This window comes from Macrobrachium rosenbergii, chromosome 1 (genome assembly GCF_040412425.1).
Source record: "Macrobrachium rosenbergii isolate ZJJX-2024 chromosome 1, ASM4041242v1, whole genome shotgun sequence".
Lineage (NCBI taxonomy): Eukaryota > Metazoa > Arthropoda > Malacostraca > Decapoda > Palaemonidae > Macrobrachium > Macrobrachium rosenbergii.
The window spans coordinates 56,191,858-56,209,491 of record NC_089741.1 but is presented as its reverse complement, the minus strand read 5'-3'; the positions used below and the strand labels follow the sequence as shown (position 1 = coordinate 56,209,491).

The window sequence follows — 17,634 nt, the reverse complement described above, 5'->3', positions numbered from 1 at the left end:
AAGGAGTGTTAGATACAAGTAGATTAGTAGTCACTGTACAACTTTATTAAAATTTCTGTATATGCCACCCACAAATGGTACAGTTAGCCAAAAATATACTGAAGACAGCTTTCAAAATGTACCAGAGGAAGGAATAAAATTAGTAAAGTCCCACCTGACAAACTCACCAAGCCTCTAACTTCTTCATGGCCTGATAACAGGTTATGATGATAATTTCCAGAATTTCCAGATTTCTCAAGCTTGTAAATACTGTATACATTTCTGGCCTAGCAAGGTACAAGTGTGTTAGTAGTACAGTATTGTATTAAAGTGGTATATAATTAAAAGAAATATAATGAAAAAAATTTTCTCTAAACTAATTATTGTTGAGTAGAAGTGAATTATGTCCCTCAGCAAGTTAGCCAATTGCATTAATTTTGAGGTTTAAGGTTAAAGGATAAAAGTGAATATTTTTAGAGAATAAAAATAAATTGCAGTAACTAAACAGTTCTCCGATGCAATTCCCTCTACCTCTCTTTCATTCTCTTTCTCTTTTCTGTATAATCATTGTGTTAATTACCTCACACAACCTCCTTAGCACACTGCAATTTTAGGCCAAAGTAACTGCCATATCAGCTTAGCAAAGTTAGACAAAGATCTTATTCTTTGATTTATTTTGTAAAATAACTTGCTGCAAACTTATAAATAACATAGTATATTATTTATGAAAGTTAAGTTTAAGTCGTATCCTAAAAGAGAGAGCAAGAGAGATTATATTATTTCAAGTTAGAATTTTAATTTCTGTTAATGAAACCATTTTGTCATCACAGACACATGAATATGTAATGTATGTGTTTAATACTTGAGGGAGTATATATAAGCAAGGGATCCTAATCCTAAAAAATTAGGGGTTTTTCAAAGAGTTTGACTTATGAACCATATATGCTGGCGTGTAAGGTGACTCCGTGCAAATACAACCCACCATTTTTCGTGTAAAAATGTGGATTTAGAGGAATGTCCACTGTGTAAGACAACTCCCAATTTATTAAATTAAGTAACACTATCAGCTGATATAAGCATAAGCAATTGTGAGGTCATTTAAAAAAAAATACCTTTACAGTATGTATGTAGAGGATAATATTTAATTTGCAACAATTAAAATTGTTTAAAAACATTTTAAACAGTAAACTCTTACAAATTCATAATCATGTTCTTCATCTGATATCTTAAGCTCATTGATGACATATTGTGATATATTTTTAAGGAAATCAACATACGGATCAAAATCCAAATCTGCTAGCATGTCAATTTCTGCTGCTTCTTCTTGCTTTGCAAAGTTTACTACTTTTAACTAGAACAAAGCTTCATACTTCCTCCTTTTGTTTTTACCGATAGTTGGTGGCCATGATGGGGGTCTTGTGATAATTGTATTTGAATAATGGTACTCTGGATAAAGGTAGTAACAGTGAGAGCTTGCTCATCCTAATGTCTAATTATAATTACTGTAACTACAGTTGTTTTGTTTAAGGTATCAATAGTTGTGTTGTTAGTGAATCATTTGAATTACCTACGGGTTTTACTGTTATTACAGTTGTTTTGTTTACAGTGTCAATAGTTGTGATGGTAGTTAACTAGTGACACAACCAACAACACTTCAAGGGTTAGCCTAACGTTAAAAATCTCGGCAGGATTTCAGTTTTCTTTTTTATACTTGGTGTATAAGGCAACCCCCCCATTTTGGAGGAGATTTTTAATGTTAAAAAGGTCGGCTTATACACCAGCATATACAGTACCTGTACTTCTAAATATTTTGTCAAACAGTTTTTGTCCTATTTTCCTTATTTTTACTTAGGTTTTTATTTGCAATAACCAGCACAGATAGCAATAAAACTATAATATTGGAAAGGATCTTTTTCGTAGTGTTTCATGGCACAAAAAGCCAGAAAGATAGACTCACTACAAAAGTTTTTATGACAAAAATACTGAATTCAAGAAATTTTGATAAGCTAGTAGCCTCAATTTCTAACATGAAATTTTACCATCATGTCTGAATTATTTTTCCTTTCAGAACCAAAACTGGACGTCATATAGTTTTCTACCCAACACTGCATTCTATTCACGTGAGAGTTCAGTTGGCAAAAGAACTTGGTACTGGTATATCCCTATGGGAGATTGGGCAAGGACTTGACTATTTTTATGACCTTTTGTGAGGTTCAGTGTCATCTCTGGGTAATAGTTTGAAAGATTTTTATAGTGGAAAAAATTTAAGTAATATAGTAATTTAGAGTTTTATAGGGCAGGCAGTTGTTAGAATTCCCATCTAGGAACATTTATCTATTTTTCTAAAATGTCCTTAAATTTCTCAGGACTTGCAGAATGAAAATTTAAATTTACAGCTTGATAAATTCTGTTTACAATGGTCTCTCTTCTGATTATGTGCTGGCTTTGTTAAAACTGAAGTGTTTATAAAAAAAAATTATAGTTTACAACATTACTTAATGGGTTAAACATTTATTATGAATCACATATAAAGCACACTTAAAATACATTCATTACAGGAGTTATATCATAAACTACCATATTTGACGGCGTATAAGAGGCACTTTTTTAATAAAAAAATGGCCTAAAAAATCCCCCTGCGTCCTATGTACATAATGTAGGCTCAAAATTTAAGAATTTTGGCCGAAATTATACATGAAACGTCACGTAGATGTTGTAGCCTAGCCTAACATTCGGTGTTATCCTAATAACCTATTAAAAACCAAAGTTTATTATAATTATTTATCATTATCACACTTACCATCACCGCAATTACTACTGCTAGTATTATAATCAATATCTACGTTGTTATTATCGATATTTTCATTAAAATGTGTTAATATCATTATCATCGTCTACAGCGCATGCGCATTCCACATTTACAGACTTACAGTGCGTGTGCTGCCACCTATTGCGATTATCTCGAGAGCTTTACGGATAACAAGGCTTCCTTCAGTTGGTAGTTGGCAATTCCTGCTAACATTCTCTTTACACATAACAACATGGCTTCGATCAATTGGTGGTTGACAATTCCTGCTACTTTTTTAATATATAATGGATATATATAACATATATTACCATAGGTAACATCTTTATTAATGTTTTTTGTTGATTTTGCCAGTAAGAAACAATGTTTATAAATGAATCTGTTGCAGTCTATTGGTAAACCCATAAGGTAGCTTTCAGCAGCAGACGAAACATTCGACCGTAGTAAATGGCTGATTGTATAATACATATTTTGATAAATATAAATATGGTAAATAACTTCTTTATTAATGTTTTTGTTGATTCTGTTGGTAAGAAACAATATGCATATGATAACCTAATACTACAGTTTTTACTTACCAAAATCATATGAGCATAGGCTAGGAAACCTTATTTTTTTTTCCCTCAATGTCCTGCTGAAATTGGGGTGCGTCCTATGCAGACATGCGTCTTATAAGCCATCAAATATGGTAGTTTTCAGATGCTTTCACATGTGTAAGACCTTCAGTGGTACATTATTATTATTATTATTATTATTATTATTATTAGAAATCCTTAATGAGCTAGCACAGACAAAGAAAATGGAGATTTTGAAAATGTGACTATAGAACGCTACAATTTTTAGCCAGAGTTAGTGGAGTTATTTTGCAGATAGAGTCACAGAGATATTTGGTATCCAATGCTATAAAGCAGACTGAGATGGTTTGGAGATGCAAAGAAAAGGAATGAGGAATAGTTTAAAGAAAAGTTTCAGATTTGGAAGAAGCAGGATGAAGGAAGGTCTTGGAAATCATGGAAAAAGGGCACAGATGAAGACCTTAACTAGATTGGCTGTGAGGTGGAATGCAGGTAAGACAGGAGAAAGGAAGAGAACTCGTTTCGTGTCACCTCATAAAAGGAAAATCTGACATATAAATGTTCATGATGATTGTGAAGATGATTCATGCAAAAGGCATGGATCCTGTGTCCTTGGTATAATAGGTCATTTCTTATATGATAAATGTGCTTTAATAATAGGACAGTTACTTCGTAACAATTCTTTTGCTGTGTGATATTGTTGTAAAACTTATATTTTCAAGTTGTTCTGTTAACACAGGTGATTTTTTCTTTTAATTTGCTTGTTTTCAGGGTGCTGGTTAAAGGTTTGAGTATTTTTAAGAATTACATGGTACTGTTTGTACTGTACAGTATAGTGAAGTATGATTCATTAAGTTATTGAATTTGGTTATTAGATTTTATCCATCAAAGGTGGGTCTGATTTTGCTGTTTTTGTGAGCTGTTTCATTTGCAGTTTTTGATACATCTTTGCTTGATAAGAGATAAGGTTTGGGGTCTAGACAAAGAATACTTAAGCTTTTGTTATCTGTATTTGGCAGAATCTTGTATCAAGGGGTTTGAAATGTATAGTACGGTAATGGCAAATTTCTGAGATCAGGGAGAGTTTAGTTGTAGGTTAGGTAGGCTAAAAATGAGCCTTCTGCAACTCTAAATTAGGAAAGGAATTATTAAAGAAAACAGCATGGACTTTTCTAAATGACCAAAAATGACATTGCACTATTGAATTAATTATATTTCGACGGCACTTAACATCTACTTAATTTTGTCTAAGCCAGTATAGCACAAATTAGAAATAAGTTAAATTTACAGTTACACTACAGGCTCCCCGGTTAATGGCGATCCGGTTTTATGGGGCTTGTCTAGTGCTGAAAATGAAGGTTGTATAGTGTTTAACCCTTAATGGATGGGAATCCTCATATGAGTATCTATACTGTAACAGGTTTTGGGGATGGACAGGAATCGTCATATGAATATCTATAACATGTTTTGGGTGATGGAGGGGAATCCTCATATGAGTATCTACAACAGGATTTGGGTGATGAACAGGAATCCTCATATGAGTGTCTATAACATGTTTTGGGTGATGGACAGGAATCCTCAGATGAGTATCTACAACAGGTTTTGGATGATGGGCGGGAATCCTCATATGAGTGTCTGTAAAATGTTTCGGGTGATGGACGGGAATCCTCATATGAGTATCTACAACAGGTTTTGGGTGATGGACGGGAATCCTCATATGAGTAATCATATTTTGCACCATATTGTTTGTATGAATTTTGTGGGAAAGGTGTTCATAGCACTTCAATGGTCCATAAATGACTTATGGCAACTGTTAGCTCGGCACGGGAGAGACATCGATCAGTATGCCTTGAGATATCAGAGGGGAATGTACTACATCTCTGCAGCTCCAGGACATCTTGTTATTTATTTGCTCATAAATATACCCAGGGGTTGCTGTTGGTTTTAGTTCTTATCTTCTATGATAGTATGTCAGCTGTAATTGTAATTTTGCAAAGAAAAGTGTAAAGAAATAATAGAAAAAACATGTACAGTAGAGTCCAGATCCTCGACGCTAATCCATTCCAGAAGAATTGTCACGATTCGATTTAGTTGAATTGTGAATCAATTTCTCCCATAAGAAATAACTGAAAATGGATTAATCCATTCCTGACCACAAGTCATTACCCCAACCTTGCCTTTTTATACAAAACATTAGACAAATTACAATTAAATAAGTTCTGAGGTAAATAACTTACCACATCAGAAGCACTTTTTACATTTTTAAATGCATACTGTATAAAAAAAATTGGCCTATGACCAATGCAGCTGTATTACCGATGGTAGACCGAGCGCCATAGCCTAGGCTAGGTGGCCTATAGGCACTACCAGAATGTGCTGTAGCGGGTACACACAAAAACTGTTGTTAACAATAATAACATTGAAAAACAAGCCTGATTATTACAGTAAATTAGTAATACAGTATTTATAAGTCAAATTACTGTATGTCTGTTATCATAAAATTAGGAAAAATTTCCTAAGTTATGTCGGCACTCGGCAGCTTGTGGCATGAGCAGATGTAAACAAACCAAAGCGCCACCCTGGTGGTGTATCGCAGTACTAATTACATAAACGTTGTTTACGTTCAGTATTTATGGTAAATTTCATACAGAGTCTACTGGAATAGTGTACAAAATCACTGTAAAACATCTTTCAATAAATGTTATAATACAGTACCCTAACATATTGGGACCCATGATTGGATGAAAATTCAGTGCAGAAAGCCAAAAAAATTATGATATACCTGTACAAGCGTGTACTTCTCCAAACAACGGCAGCAGCGTGTGTGGGCTTTAAACGCTTTTAAATACGTGTGAGAAGAACGCCACCAACAACACCAACTAGCAGCGGCTGACCAAAACTTTTTTTTTTTTTACAAACATCATATGATTCATCGTGTCGGATTCTGGTTTGTTGTTTGAGCTCCGACACAAAATTTACTCGACATTTCACGTCGAAATCCGATTATGTCAAGTTCTGGTATGGTCGAGGACCGGGGTTCTACTGTATACCTCACAAAATGTTACTGCATCTCCCCATCTCAGTACAGTAAATCTCATAAATATTTTACAACAAATATATTCAGAACTTGTTATTGATTTTAGTTCTTATCTGTTATGATAATTGTGTGAGCTGTAATTGTAATTTTACATAATAAAATTAATAAATTATTAGAAAAAAACATGCATAGCTTGGTAAAATTTACATATTTTTACAAGTGTCTTGTAAAAGAGGCCCCACACAGGGTTGTAAATAGTCACTTTGAACTTCCCGTGGAAGGTAGGGAAAAATTTTTAGAATTTTTTTTCTTACACCATGTGCATTTGCATATCTTCCTCTTTCCATTGATGTGTTTTTTTTTTATTAAATTGGCCAACCCTAAATTTTCCCACATTTGGGGTTGTGCTCGATATATATTTAGCCCCTCCCTTAAGGGTTAATGAAGGATATTCATGTATGTAAAGAAATCACTGATTAAGGATGTTAATTTTGGCTGTTGAACGACTTCCAAAGACTAGGCAAAAATGAATCACAGTACAATAGTGATGGATAGGCAAAATTTTAACTTAAGGCACAGGAAATTTTGTGCAGGTAACAAATGAAGCACATTTTCACGGGAATCATAGATGATAGAGGAGATTATAGAATGCAGATTTAGTTTGCATAATTGAGAAAGATATTCAAGCAAAATGAATTTAGTATTCTTAGCATAGTAACAACAGATCCACAAAACTTGTAATGGTAATAAATGGTATATACATAAGTAATACCAAGGATGCTAAGTGCCACTGCATAATTCCCACTCACTGGGGAGCAAAGGCTTAACAAGGGTGTAGGTCAGAGTGAATCATTCACTCAACCAGATGCTATCCAGTTATATCTTGTATCATACACCACAAAACTACAACCAATCATGTCAGTTTTAGTCCAGTTAGTGTTGGAGGGTTATTAGTATAGAAACTTTGAAATAGAAGTTGATGTCTGTTCAGAACCAAAATTCAGTTCAGTAATGCAGGACTATTCAGTGAAACATTGCACTATACTGTACTTATAAAGTGTCGTAACTGCAGATTGTTAATTATGGTGTTAGTTTTGCATCCAAAGAGTAGCACTTGTAATGATTTCAAATTGTCTTTTTGACTGAATGGTCTGGTTGAACTACTTAATGAAAGTAATTTGTTATTGCTCAATATAGTTAGTAACTTTTCATATGGTTGAAACTTTGTTTTATTCTAATGACTAGGATGTCATGGTTCTGGTGCTTCAATAACACTTGTTCCACTTTCATCACTCAATATGCCCACATTCATGACCTTTGAATGTCTCAAGACACTGCCAGGTACCCATCAGTCAGCACCCTCACTTCCTGTGTGTGTACAGCACTGTTGACCTCTGATAAGAAGTCACTAGACTGTTTCTTTACTGCAGGATTACCAGTTAATTTGTTTTTATCCCTAACTCCATTGTCCCTCATGTAATTAATTTGTTTATTACCTTTCATTCCTTTTCATTTGTCACATGTGATTAAAGTGTGATTGAGGGCTGCTTGCCACAAGTGTACCATCCTTCACCTATGACAGGGCTTTTGAAGCAGGTTTATTCTTTGTTCATCTCATCCTCAGTAACATTTTTGCCAATGGGGATCAACACAATAATGTTTTCTTAAGGGGTTTTTGGTTGTGTCAGACTGTCAGCAATGGGTTTGAGGAGTCATGAGCTTGCTGCTTTCTTAGGAAGCTAAGTTGTTGGAGGAAATTTCCGAGCCCAATAGGATAGTTAGGTCACTTACCTGTGCCTCTTTTCTTCTTGTGAGGACTGTTTTATCTTTAAACCAGCTTTGTGAGGAAGAAGCAAGACTTGGCAATAATGGATCCCTTTTACATATTGTTTTCTTTCCTACATCAAGGATCTGAAGGTTTAAGATCGATTTGATCTGTTCCTGTACCCAGAGATTTGGTATAGGGATTGCCTGGCAAACTTACCTCCACAGCAATCATATTAAATATGTGAGGTTCATTAACCCATTCTAACAGCAATAGATTTTGATGTTAACCTTGATTCAAGTGAGGCTGAGGCTGGGAGCACACCTTGGACCAGGCTATGTGAACTTGGTCTTGAAGGATACAGAAAGCAGCATATCAGTTTTCTCAAGTTAAACGCTGTAACAGCAAAAATAGTAGGTGTGATGACTGAGAAATCAGGATGGTGCAAGATCTGGTACTCTGTTCTCTAGTTACGGATTTTGTCCTCTGAGCAGAATCAGGTAATGTCAAGATAGACCTAGTTTTTTAAGGAAGGCATAACTTGATAGCAGACGGTCTCAGTGGAGGGAAGCAGGTATTTCTGCTAGAATAGTCATTGCATGCAGAGAATGCAAGACTTTGGAAACAGTGGGGAAATGCCTTTGGTAAACCTGTGTGCAATAAGCATCAGTTGCAAGCAGCCTATACATTATTTTGTGCTGGTGAACTTAGCTTCATGGAAAATGGATGCACAGTTGTATTTCTGAAATGACCTGGATTGATATGTCTTCCCTTCATTTGTACTTGTCAGATACAGACATCAAGTCTCCAGGAATGTGATGATGATCTTGATCACCCTTTGTCCTCAGCAGGAGTGGCTCTTGGAAAACACCTTCATGATGCACAAATTTAGATTCTGTAGTTTCATGTCTAAAAACTATCCATCACAGTTTCAGGAGAGGATTTTCAACAAATCAACCAGAGACATTGCCAAGTTCCAAATTTGTAATTTGTGCAGTGAACGGGATCTTAATCCAGTTAACTTCACTACAGTACTCAGTTAGCCTAATTATGAACTTTGCCCTTTTCCTTTTGGCACTTGAATAAGTTGTCAGTCTCAGCCATCAAGGGCTAAATGGCTGCCCACTCCCATTTCTCAGAGCTTCACGTACTGAATGTGGGTCCTTTATTAGAACTAAGAAATCCAACATTTCAAGAAAGTTTCCAAAGGAACATCTAAACCTCCCAACTATGAGGTTTACATTTGCTTGAGGTCTTGCTTCTGGATCTCATGCATTTTTAGAGCTGAATTTCCATTAGCTTGTTGTTTGTAGCTGTGGTTAAAGTCTAGTCACCAGGAAACCAGGACCATTCTATAACATCTTTTGCCATCCTTTTTCTTGCATATGTTGCTAGTAACAAAGAGGGCCGTCTGGCATGAACACAGGCGAACTAGAGATTCCAGAGCAGACACCTCAAGATTCTTACCCTGTATGGGTTGCTCTAAAAATAAGTCTTGAAGAACATGGTCTCCTACTGACTCAGGCAGTTCATCCTCAAGCATAAAACATATCAGATGGCAAAGTTGTGTAGGTGAGAGTTATAGCCCAAAATTAGAGCCCTTCCTACTTCTTTTGTCTTTTATGTAATTTGGATGGAAATGCTATTTTTTATGCAGGCATCTTGAGGTGCCAGTCTGCTTTTGCAGAGCTCTTCCTTAGGAGTTTAATCATAAGTTGGATTTGTATTTATTGTAACTATTAGTAGCAGCAGGCCATGTTTAGCTTTTGGATTGTACAAATGGGATTCATCTTATTCTTTCATCTCTTATCCACTTGTATATTGCATACTAGAAATGTGAGCTTCTGGGTTCACGAGCCCCTCTTTGTTTCACGCACATGACAAATGTCCTCATTTTCATGAATCTACTGACATCTATACAAATACAAGCTACTTATTTTACTCACTGAAGACTCCAAGGTCTCCTGGATCATTTAGGTTTCAATTGCCACTTTGGTACTCTCATTGGCTATGTCCTCCCACCTCAGTTGCAATTCAGTCCTACAGTATATGAGATATGGGGCTGCAGTAAAACAAACTGCAATAGTTTATAAAACAAAATTAGTTTTTCATATAAACCAATCACTCACAAGTTCTTTCATTCCAGCCGTTATGATGATGTAGCTCTTATCAAAACTACAAAAACTGGGGCAATTAGCTGATGGGTGTTAAGGGACCAGGTGGCTTATACACCATGCTAGTACTGATCTTCTGCGGGTTGGTGCGGATTTTCTGTTTGGTGGCATTAAAAAGTCACTAATATGGGCATATATGAGTGATGAGTTATAAAAATTCAGATTTCCAGAAGAGCTTTAATCCTGATAACACTTAACTTTTTAAAAACATTTTGGAATCATTAAACTTTAAGGATTTTTTTTCTTGATTTATGCAATGATAGGTATTGCATTAATCATAATAGCTTTTATAAAATATTAATGATATAATTATTCAGTGTACTTTTTATTATTTTTTATTTCCCATTTTTTATTCCAAATGATACTGTACTGTTATTTATTGCTTGCTAGATATGTTAAACTAATCCTAGTCATACATGAAGAGTTGATTGCTAAACGGTGTGATAATGTTTATTTTTGCAGTTGTATTTTTGGCATGTAATGCATTGTGAGTTATCAATTAAGGAGAAAAAAGCAATAAGGTACATGTCAAAACTGTGCACGTGTGTTAAATTATTTGTGATCTTAGAGGTTGAGATATTTTGTTGTTTTTCTATTCATATGTACAATATAAAAGTCAACTGAACTGTTTGTTTTAGAAACCTAATTTACTTCCATGGATTAATTATCAGTAAAATGTGATTTGCATTGACATTAGAACATATTTTCTCTGCATTGCTTGTAATTTCACACAGGCTCTTTCAAAGGCTAAATGGGAAATGTTGACCTGTGAAACTAGGATTGGTGTAAAGGCTAGTAGAGTGGGCTTTACTACTTATTCCTGATTAGTAATAACATTTGAAGTATGTCAGATGAGAGAAAAATTTGTAATAAGTTGCTCTTGTCGTGTAGAAAGAAGGAAATTAGATAGATATACAAAAGTTGTACATCTTTATATTTGATATATTTTAAAAGGATAGAGCAGATTGTTTAAAAAATGCTGAATCAGAACAAAGAATGATGCTTTCCTTGTTGGATATCAGAGGATCACCTTAGAACATTTCTGGAACATTCAGGCCACAAGTGTTGTAAATGAGTCTAAACTTTCGAGACTATGGCGAAGCCTGAGTCTACATAATCCAAGGGCAAGACAGAGTCGAAGTCCACACCATCCAAGTCTGAGACTGAGTCCAAGACCAACATTAGGATTCAATGTTTGAATTTGTCTCTTAATAGACACCATACATTAAAAGTCAGTTGTTCTGACATGTAATCAAAGAATCATCAATGTTAAGACATTTAACCAAGATAATCAAATGTGTTCAGGTAAATAAGGTTACAGATACAAGTTTTAATTAATTGCTTAAATAATCAAAGGGAACAGATCATATCTTTGTGTATTCTTAAGGTGTCACCCTTAATATCAAGGGGTGACCAGCAATGTAATGCAGAAAGAGCACAGGACTGATGAGTGGACTGTGGAGAGAACTCAGTTCACATCTAATCCCACAAAAAAAAACTGGTAAAACATTTATTTGTAATGAATGATGATTCCTGACACTGAAGAGTGTAAACTAATACACTCCATATGGAAGATATTACTGTAAAATTTACATTATTTTTCTATAGCCAATGCTAAATTTTGATTTTAACTCTAATTTTTAAGGTATTTAAATTTCTTCCTTCTCCCTGTCTTAAGTGCTGAATGGGGAAAAATGCCCCAGTGTTTGGTTTGACAACCTAAATTTCATAAATCAGTCAATCCATCAGTCATGTCCAGCCAAATATATTTATTTCTCATTCATTAACATTAGGCATCCATAGATACTGTAAGGTATGTAAATCTTACGCAGAGTTACTGGAAGCCAAGGCCAGCTTGTGCTAAGCACTGGATGGGTTCTTTAGTGTTTGCAACTTATGCCAGTGATATCAGTAGGGATGGTCATGTCATGAGGTCATTACACTCTCGATTGATTACACGTTTCCTACATATACCACACAGTGGTCAATACAGTAATGTCGCTTTGAAGTAAAATGGTCTGAGAATATCCACTGAGTTACAGTAGTCAGAAGAAAAAATTTGCATTCTCCTTGATGAGCCTAAAGAAAATCTTGAAAGGTTCAGAAAAGGAATGAGATGGGATGTATATGTGATCTTTTCAAGTTACTTTTCTTTATCCTGTCTGCAGTTATATCATTATGTGCTCAACTTAATTATAGAGCAAGTGATATTTTGAAGAAACTATATTTTTAAAGCCTGAATATTATTTCTGGATTATGTTGAGCAAATCTACAACAATCATCCAATTCACAAGTTTCTTCAAGCCTTTCCAGGAGTAAGGTGACTAGTTGGCAATGCCATTCTTGAACTGCAAGAATTGTATAGAAAATGAGTGAAATTCCAATGTCTGGAAGAGTTAGTCATTAGAGATATAAAATCTTTGAACACCAGATGCTCAGGACCAAGATGGAGAAAGAGGATTGACTACTATTGTAAGCAAAATGGAGCTTATAGTAACTGGAAAGGAGGAAAAGGAAAATTACAGTCAGGAAAGTGGCTGCTGTGGAAAAGTACAAGCAAAGCTTGGAGTTCAAAATATATGGAGTAAGAGATTTATGTCAAAGTGTATTAGAAGAGGAAATTGGCGAATGCAGTTGTAGCAATTGGACAGGTTTTAGAAGAGGAAGAACCAAGACCTAAAGAAGAGAGAAGGTCATCCCATTTCTGACCCAAAATCTACCCAGTCTGTGCATGACGTCACCGGGGGTACAAGCAGGCCTCCCTCATTTATTGAAGCTACTAGAAGTGTAAACATCACAGCTGATTGAAATAATGATCAGCAATTATTATTTGGTTTCCTGTCTGGCCGAGCTTTATATTTCGATTTTTAAAGTTAATCATGAATGAAAACCAAAGTACAATGCCTAATATTTGTGCTGTTTGGCTGTAATGGAAAATCTACAAAGAACGGCAATGTTATGCTGCATAACTTTCCCAAGAGCGAGGAAATGAAAAAAAGGTCGATAAATATTTGTAAGAGGAAGGATTATTTCAGTGTTAATAATAATGTAAGGATATGCAGTTAACATTTTGCAAAAGATGCATCCGAGAGTTAACCTCATGGATGAATTACTAAACACCCCACCTGCAAAACGGAAGAAGATGTTGAAAGCAGACGCATTACCAACTCTATATTTCCCCCTATCAAGCGGTAAGGAAATGTGTATGTGTTTTGTTCTTCATTTTCTTTTTATGTGTAAGATTCATGGAAGTTTATGAAGGAAATAACATAAACTACATTGAAAATAGGAATAAGTTATATTTAAGTTATTTCTCTCCCTAACTGCACACAATATATTGGAGATTACTTTAGCAAAAACATGTAAAAGTGTAATTTTCTTTTTCTAAGATAAATCTGTCTCTCTCTCTCTCTCTCTCTCTCATGCACTCACTAGGCAAAATAGAAAATTATTTGTTCATATGTGTATGATGCAAAAGAGAAAAAACTAGAATTAGCATGGTGAACATGTTTCAGATGTACTTGTCTTGTAAAGTTATATAATTATTGCGTCAGCACAGGCTGGTAATTCCCTATACAGTATATCAATCTGGAAAAAAAGTTGCTTTCGCTATTTTACTGTACTCGGTAAAATTTAGTAAAAAATATTGGAAATACTACAAAAAACAATAATTGAATGGTATAGGAGAAATTTATCAGTACTCGTGCAATTTGCAAAAATCATACAATTCCTTCTGCAAGAGGAACCTGAGTTCATGTTGGCAGAGAACATGAATGTATTCTTACAGTTGTAAGGTGAACTTGACCTTGTATCAAAACAAGCTTCTGCTTATCATAGGCTGCCTTCAGGCAGGATTAACTTCTGCCACCATTAAAAAGTTAAGAATCAAAGGAAAACTCTTAGTGGTGTACCAGGCGGTACGCCACTTCAAGTTCCTCCTGGAGGGTACGCCCTTCACAGTTTGGACGGACCACCAGCCGCTGGTCCACACCTTCACAAAGTTGGGGGATGCATGGTCCTCCAGGCAGCAGCGGCACCTCGCAGCCATCACGGAGTTCACTTGCACCATCAAGTACCTCCCCGGCAAGAAGAACCCAGTAGCCAATGCCCTCTCAAGGATTGAAATCGACGCAGTGCAGTTCGGGATCGACTACGAGGACCTCGCCCGCGAACAAGCCGCCGACCCAGAGACTCCAGCCTACTGCACTGCCATCACGTCGCTGAAGTGGAAGGACATCCCCCTTGGCCCTGGAGGGCCAACACTGCTAAGTGACATAAGCACTGGCCACCCCTGCCCACTAGTGCCCGCCTCCCGCCATCGGCTGGTCTTCAACATCATCGATGGACTGTCCCACTCCTCTGGAAGGACAACGGCCAGGCTGCTGGCGGAGAAGTTCATCTGGCACAGCATACAGAAAGATGCGACGGCCTGGGCAAGACAGTGCATTCAGTGCCAGGCCAGCAAAGTAGGGCGGCACACTGAATCCGGGGTGGGCAGTTTTCCCCAGCCAGGGAGACATTTCGGGCACATCCACGTCGATGTCGTGGGTCCCCTTCCCCCATCAGAAGGAGCAAGGTACCTTCTAACAGTCGTTGACCGCTCCACCAGGTGGCCCAAAGCTACACCCAAGGAAGAAGCCACCTCCAGTGCATGCGCAGAGTCCCTCCTCTCCAGCTGGATCAGCTGTTTTGGTGTCCCGGACCATATAACCATGGACAGGGGCCCCACCTTCATGTCTGAGCTATGGACTGCCCTGGCACGCCTGCTGGGGACCACTCACCACACCACCATCACCTACAACCCTGCAGCCAATGGAATGGTGGAAAGGTTCCACAGGTCCCTGAAGTCGTCCCTCATGGCTCGTTGCACCTCCGACAGTTGGAAATACCAGCTGCCCTAGGTCCTCCTTGGGTTGAGGACCGCCCCCAGAGCCAATGGCGATCCATCCACAGCAGAAAAGGTCTTAAGGGGTACCTTCGTAGTCCCAGGAGAATTCATCAAAGGAGAGCAGGACGACTTATCATCGCAGAGGCTCCGCGACAGGGTTGGGAAGTTCGCCCCCTGCCGGCGGACGTATACCGACAGGACATCTCCCTTCATGCCTCCCAGTCTGTCCTCCGCCACCCACGTCTTCGTCAGGGACGATGCCATACGCCCACCCTTAACCAGGCCCTACACGGGGCCTTTCCTCATGCTTGGGCGGAACAATAAGGCATTCCGGCTAGCCGTCCACAGGAAGGAAGACTGGGTTTCAATTGACCGTCTCAAGCCCGCATTTCTGAAGGAGGACGTCGGGGGCACTTCCCAAAGCCTCCCGTAGGAGGTGGTGCCCCTCCAGCCCGTCCCGTCAGCAAGAAGGCCTCGTGGGCGCCCCCGGGAGGTCCCGGGACCCGGCAGCAGAACAGCTCAACACACCCACCCACAGGACACCGTGGAGGACGACCACCCCCCCAGCTGGCATCGAGGAGGCGGGGCCCCCTCCACCACCCAAGCAGATACCTGCTGTGATCAGACATTACCTACGTCTTGGCGGGGGAGTATTGTAAAGTCCCTGCTCAACGGGTTCTCTATGGTAGACATCCTGTTTTCTACGGTGCCTTCACATGCAACCTAAGATCAAACAGCCGCAACCTTATTATCATTATTGTGAATTATTTATTATCTGTTCATTTGCCCTTGTACCATGTATGTGTGACAGAGTATTTTTATGTCCAACCAGTTATTGTTAATCATAATGTTTTCTGTATGTACCTGTCCTGTTTTGCAGAGAAATAGTTTGACCTCAGGTCACATGTAAAATTTTTGTACTCGCGGTCTCTGCATATACGCAGACATCCGCACGCCGCTTTATAAGCGGGTCGCTTCAATAATAAACTAGCAGTACTTGTCTTCCTGCTCTTTCTTTAGCACCTCTCACAGGCGTGCTGCAAAAAACCTTATGTAATGCCTACCGTGCACCGCATGAGGTGCACTGATGGCACTACCTCCCTACGTGGGTTAGGCTTCATGGACTTCTGTATTTCGTCTGTACTGTATTTCGTAACAAATAATTTCTCATCTTTTACTCTGATAGTCGTCCCATCATTAACCACTTTGGGTCAAGCCTAGTATTGAAAACAAATATTTTTTGGGTTCATTGGTACTCACACCTTCTGGCCCTCAGTATTTCGAGATATTTGTCTGTGTACGTAGGAACATGGAAAGATTCATGATTAAAGCTATGCATAGGATCTACATTCAAGCATGTTAAAGATGGATATCAATGTATGATTTCACCCAGCTGCTATTTATGAATGCTGATTTTGAGGGAATCAGAATCTGTTCAAGATGTTGAAGTAGATCTTTTTTGTAGATGTGTGAATGTTGGCATGTGATGTGTTCCCTGAATTTATTTCAGACAGGAAATTGATTTGTATTTGTATTTAATTTGGATGCTTCGACGCATTTGCATTAAATGAAGGAGATTATTTTGTTGGGGTGTTGAAATATTTTAATGACTTACACTCTCTCTCTCTCTCTATATATATATATATATATATATATATATATATATATATATATATATATATATATATATATATATATATATATATATATATATATACACAGTATATGCATATATATATTTATATATGTGTATACTGTATATATATATATATATATATATATATATATATATATATATATATATATATATATATATATATATATATAGATAGATAGATAGATAGATATTCAGTCCTTCTAAGATAAAATAATATTGTTTCTTTTAGTACCAGAGTTTTCTTTCCTAAAATATATATGTAAATTTGATGCTCAAAAGAAAATTTGTACTTAGTTAGCTAACCTCAAATTTAAACAGATTTTTATGTTCGATTTATCGCCATGATTTGTTTTTCTAGGCGCCTTTTCCAAGGCGGTTGCTGCTTTGGTTTCTGTTGGCTAGGTTATTATATTATTATTCAGAGGATGAACCCTATTCATATGGAACAAACCCACAACACGGGACATTTACTTGAAATTCAAGCTTCCAAAGAATATTGTGGTTTTCATTAAAAAGAAGTAACGGAAGGTAATGGGAAATACAGAGAGAAGAGATCACTTATTAAAAAAGAAAAAATAAATTAATAAATAGAAGGAGAAGTCTACGTCAGATATGAAATGTACATTATGTTATTATTATTATTATTATTATTATTATTATTATTATTATTATTATTATTATTATTATTATTCAGAGGATGAACCCCATTTACATGGAACAAGCCCACCACAGGGGCCACTGGCTTGAAATTCA

General features: G+C 37.0%; 1 protein-coding gene across 1 annotated transcript in view; it reads left to right on the top strand.

The window, feature by feature from the left end:
- LOC136838636 (chitinase domain-containing protein 1) overlaps positions 1 to 2,621 on the top strand; it is an 87,287-nt gene extending 84,666 nt beyond the window's left edge. The window contains exon 10 of the mRNA XM_067103939.1: positions 2,048 to 2,621. Within this exon, the coding sequence (XP_066960040.1) occupies positions 2,048 to 2,189 (142 nt within the window). The 3' untranslated portion in view covers positions 2,190 to 2,621. The remainder of the gene's footprint in view (positions 1 to 2,047) is intronic.
- The last annotated feature ends 15,013 nt before the right edge of the window (positions 2,622 to 17,634 follow it).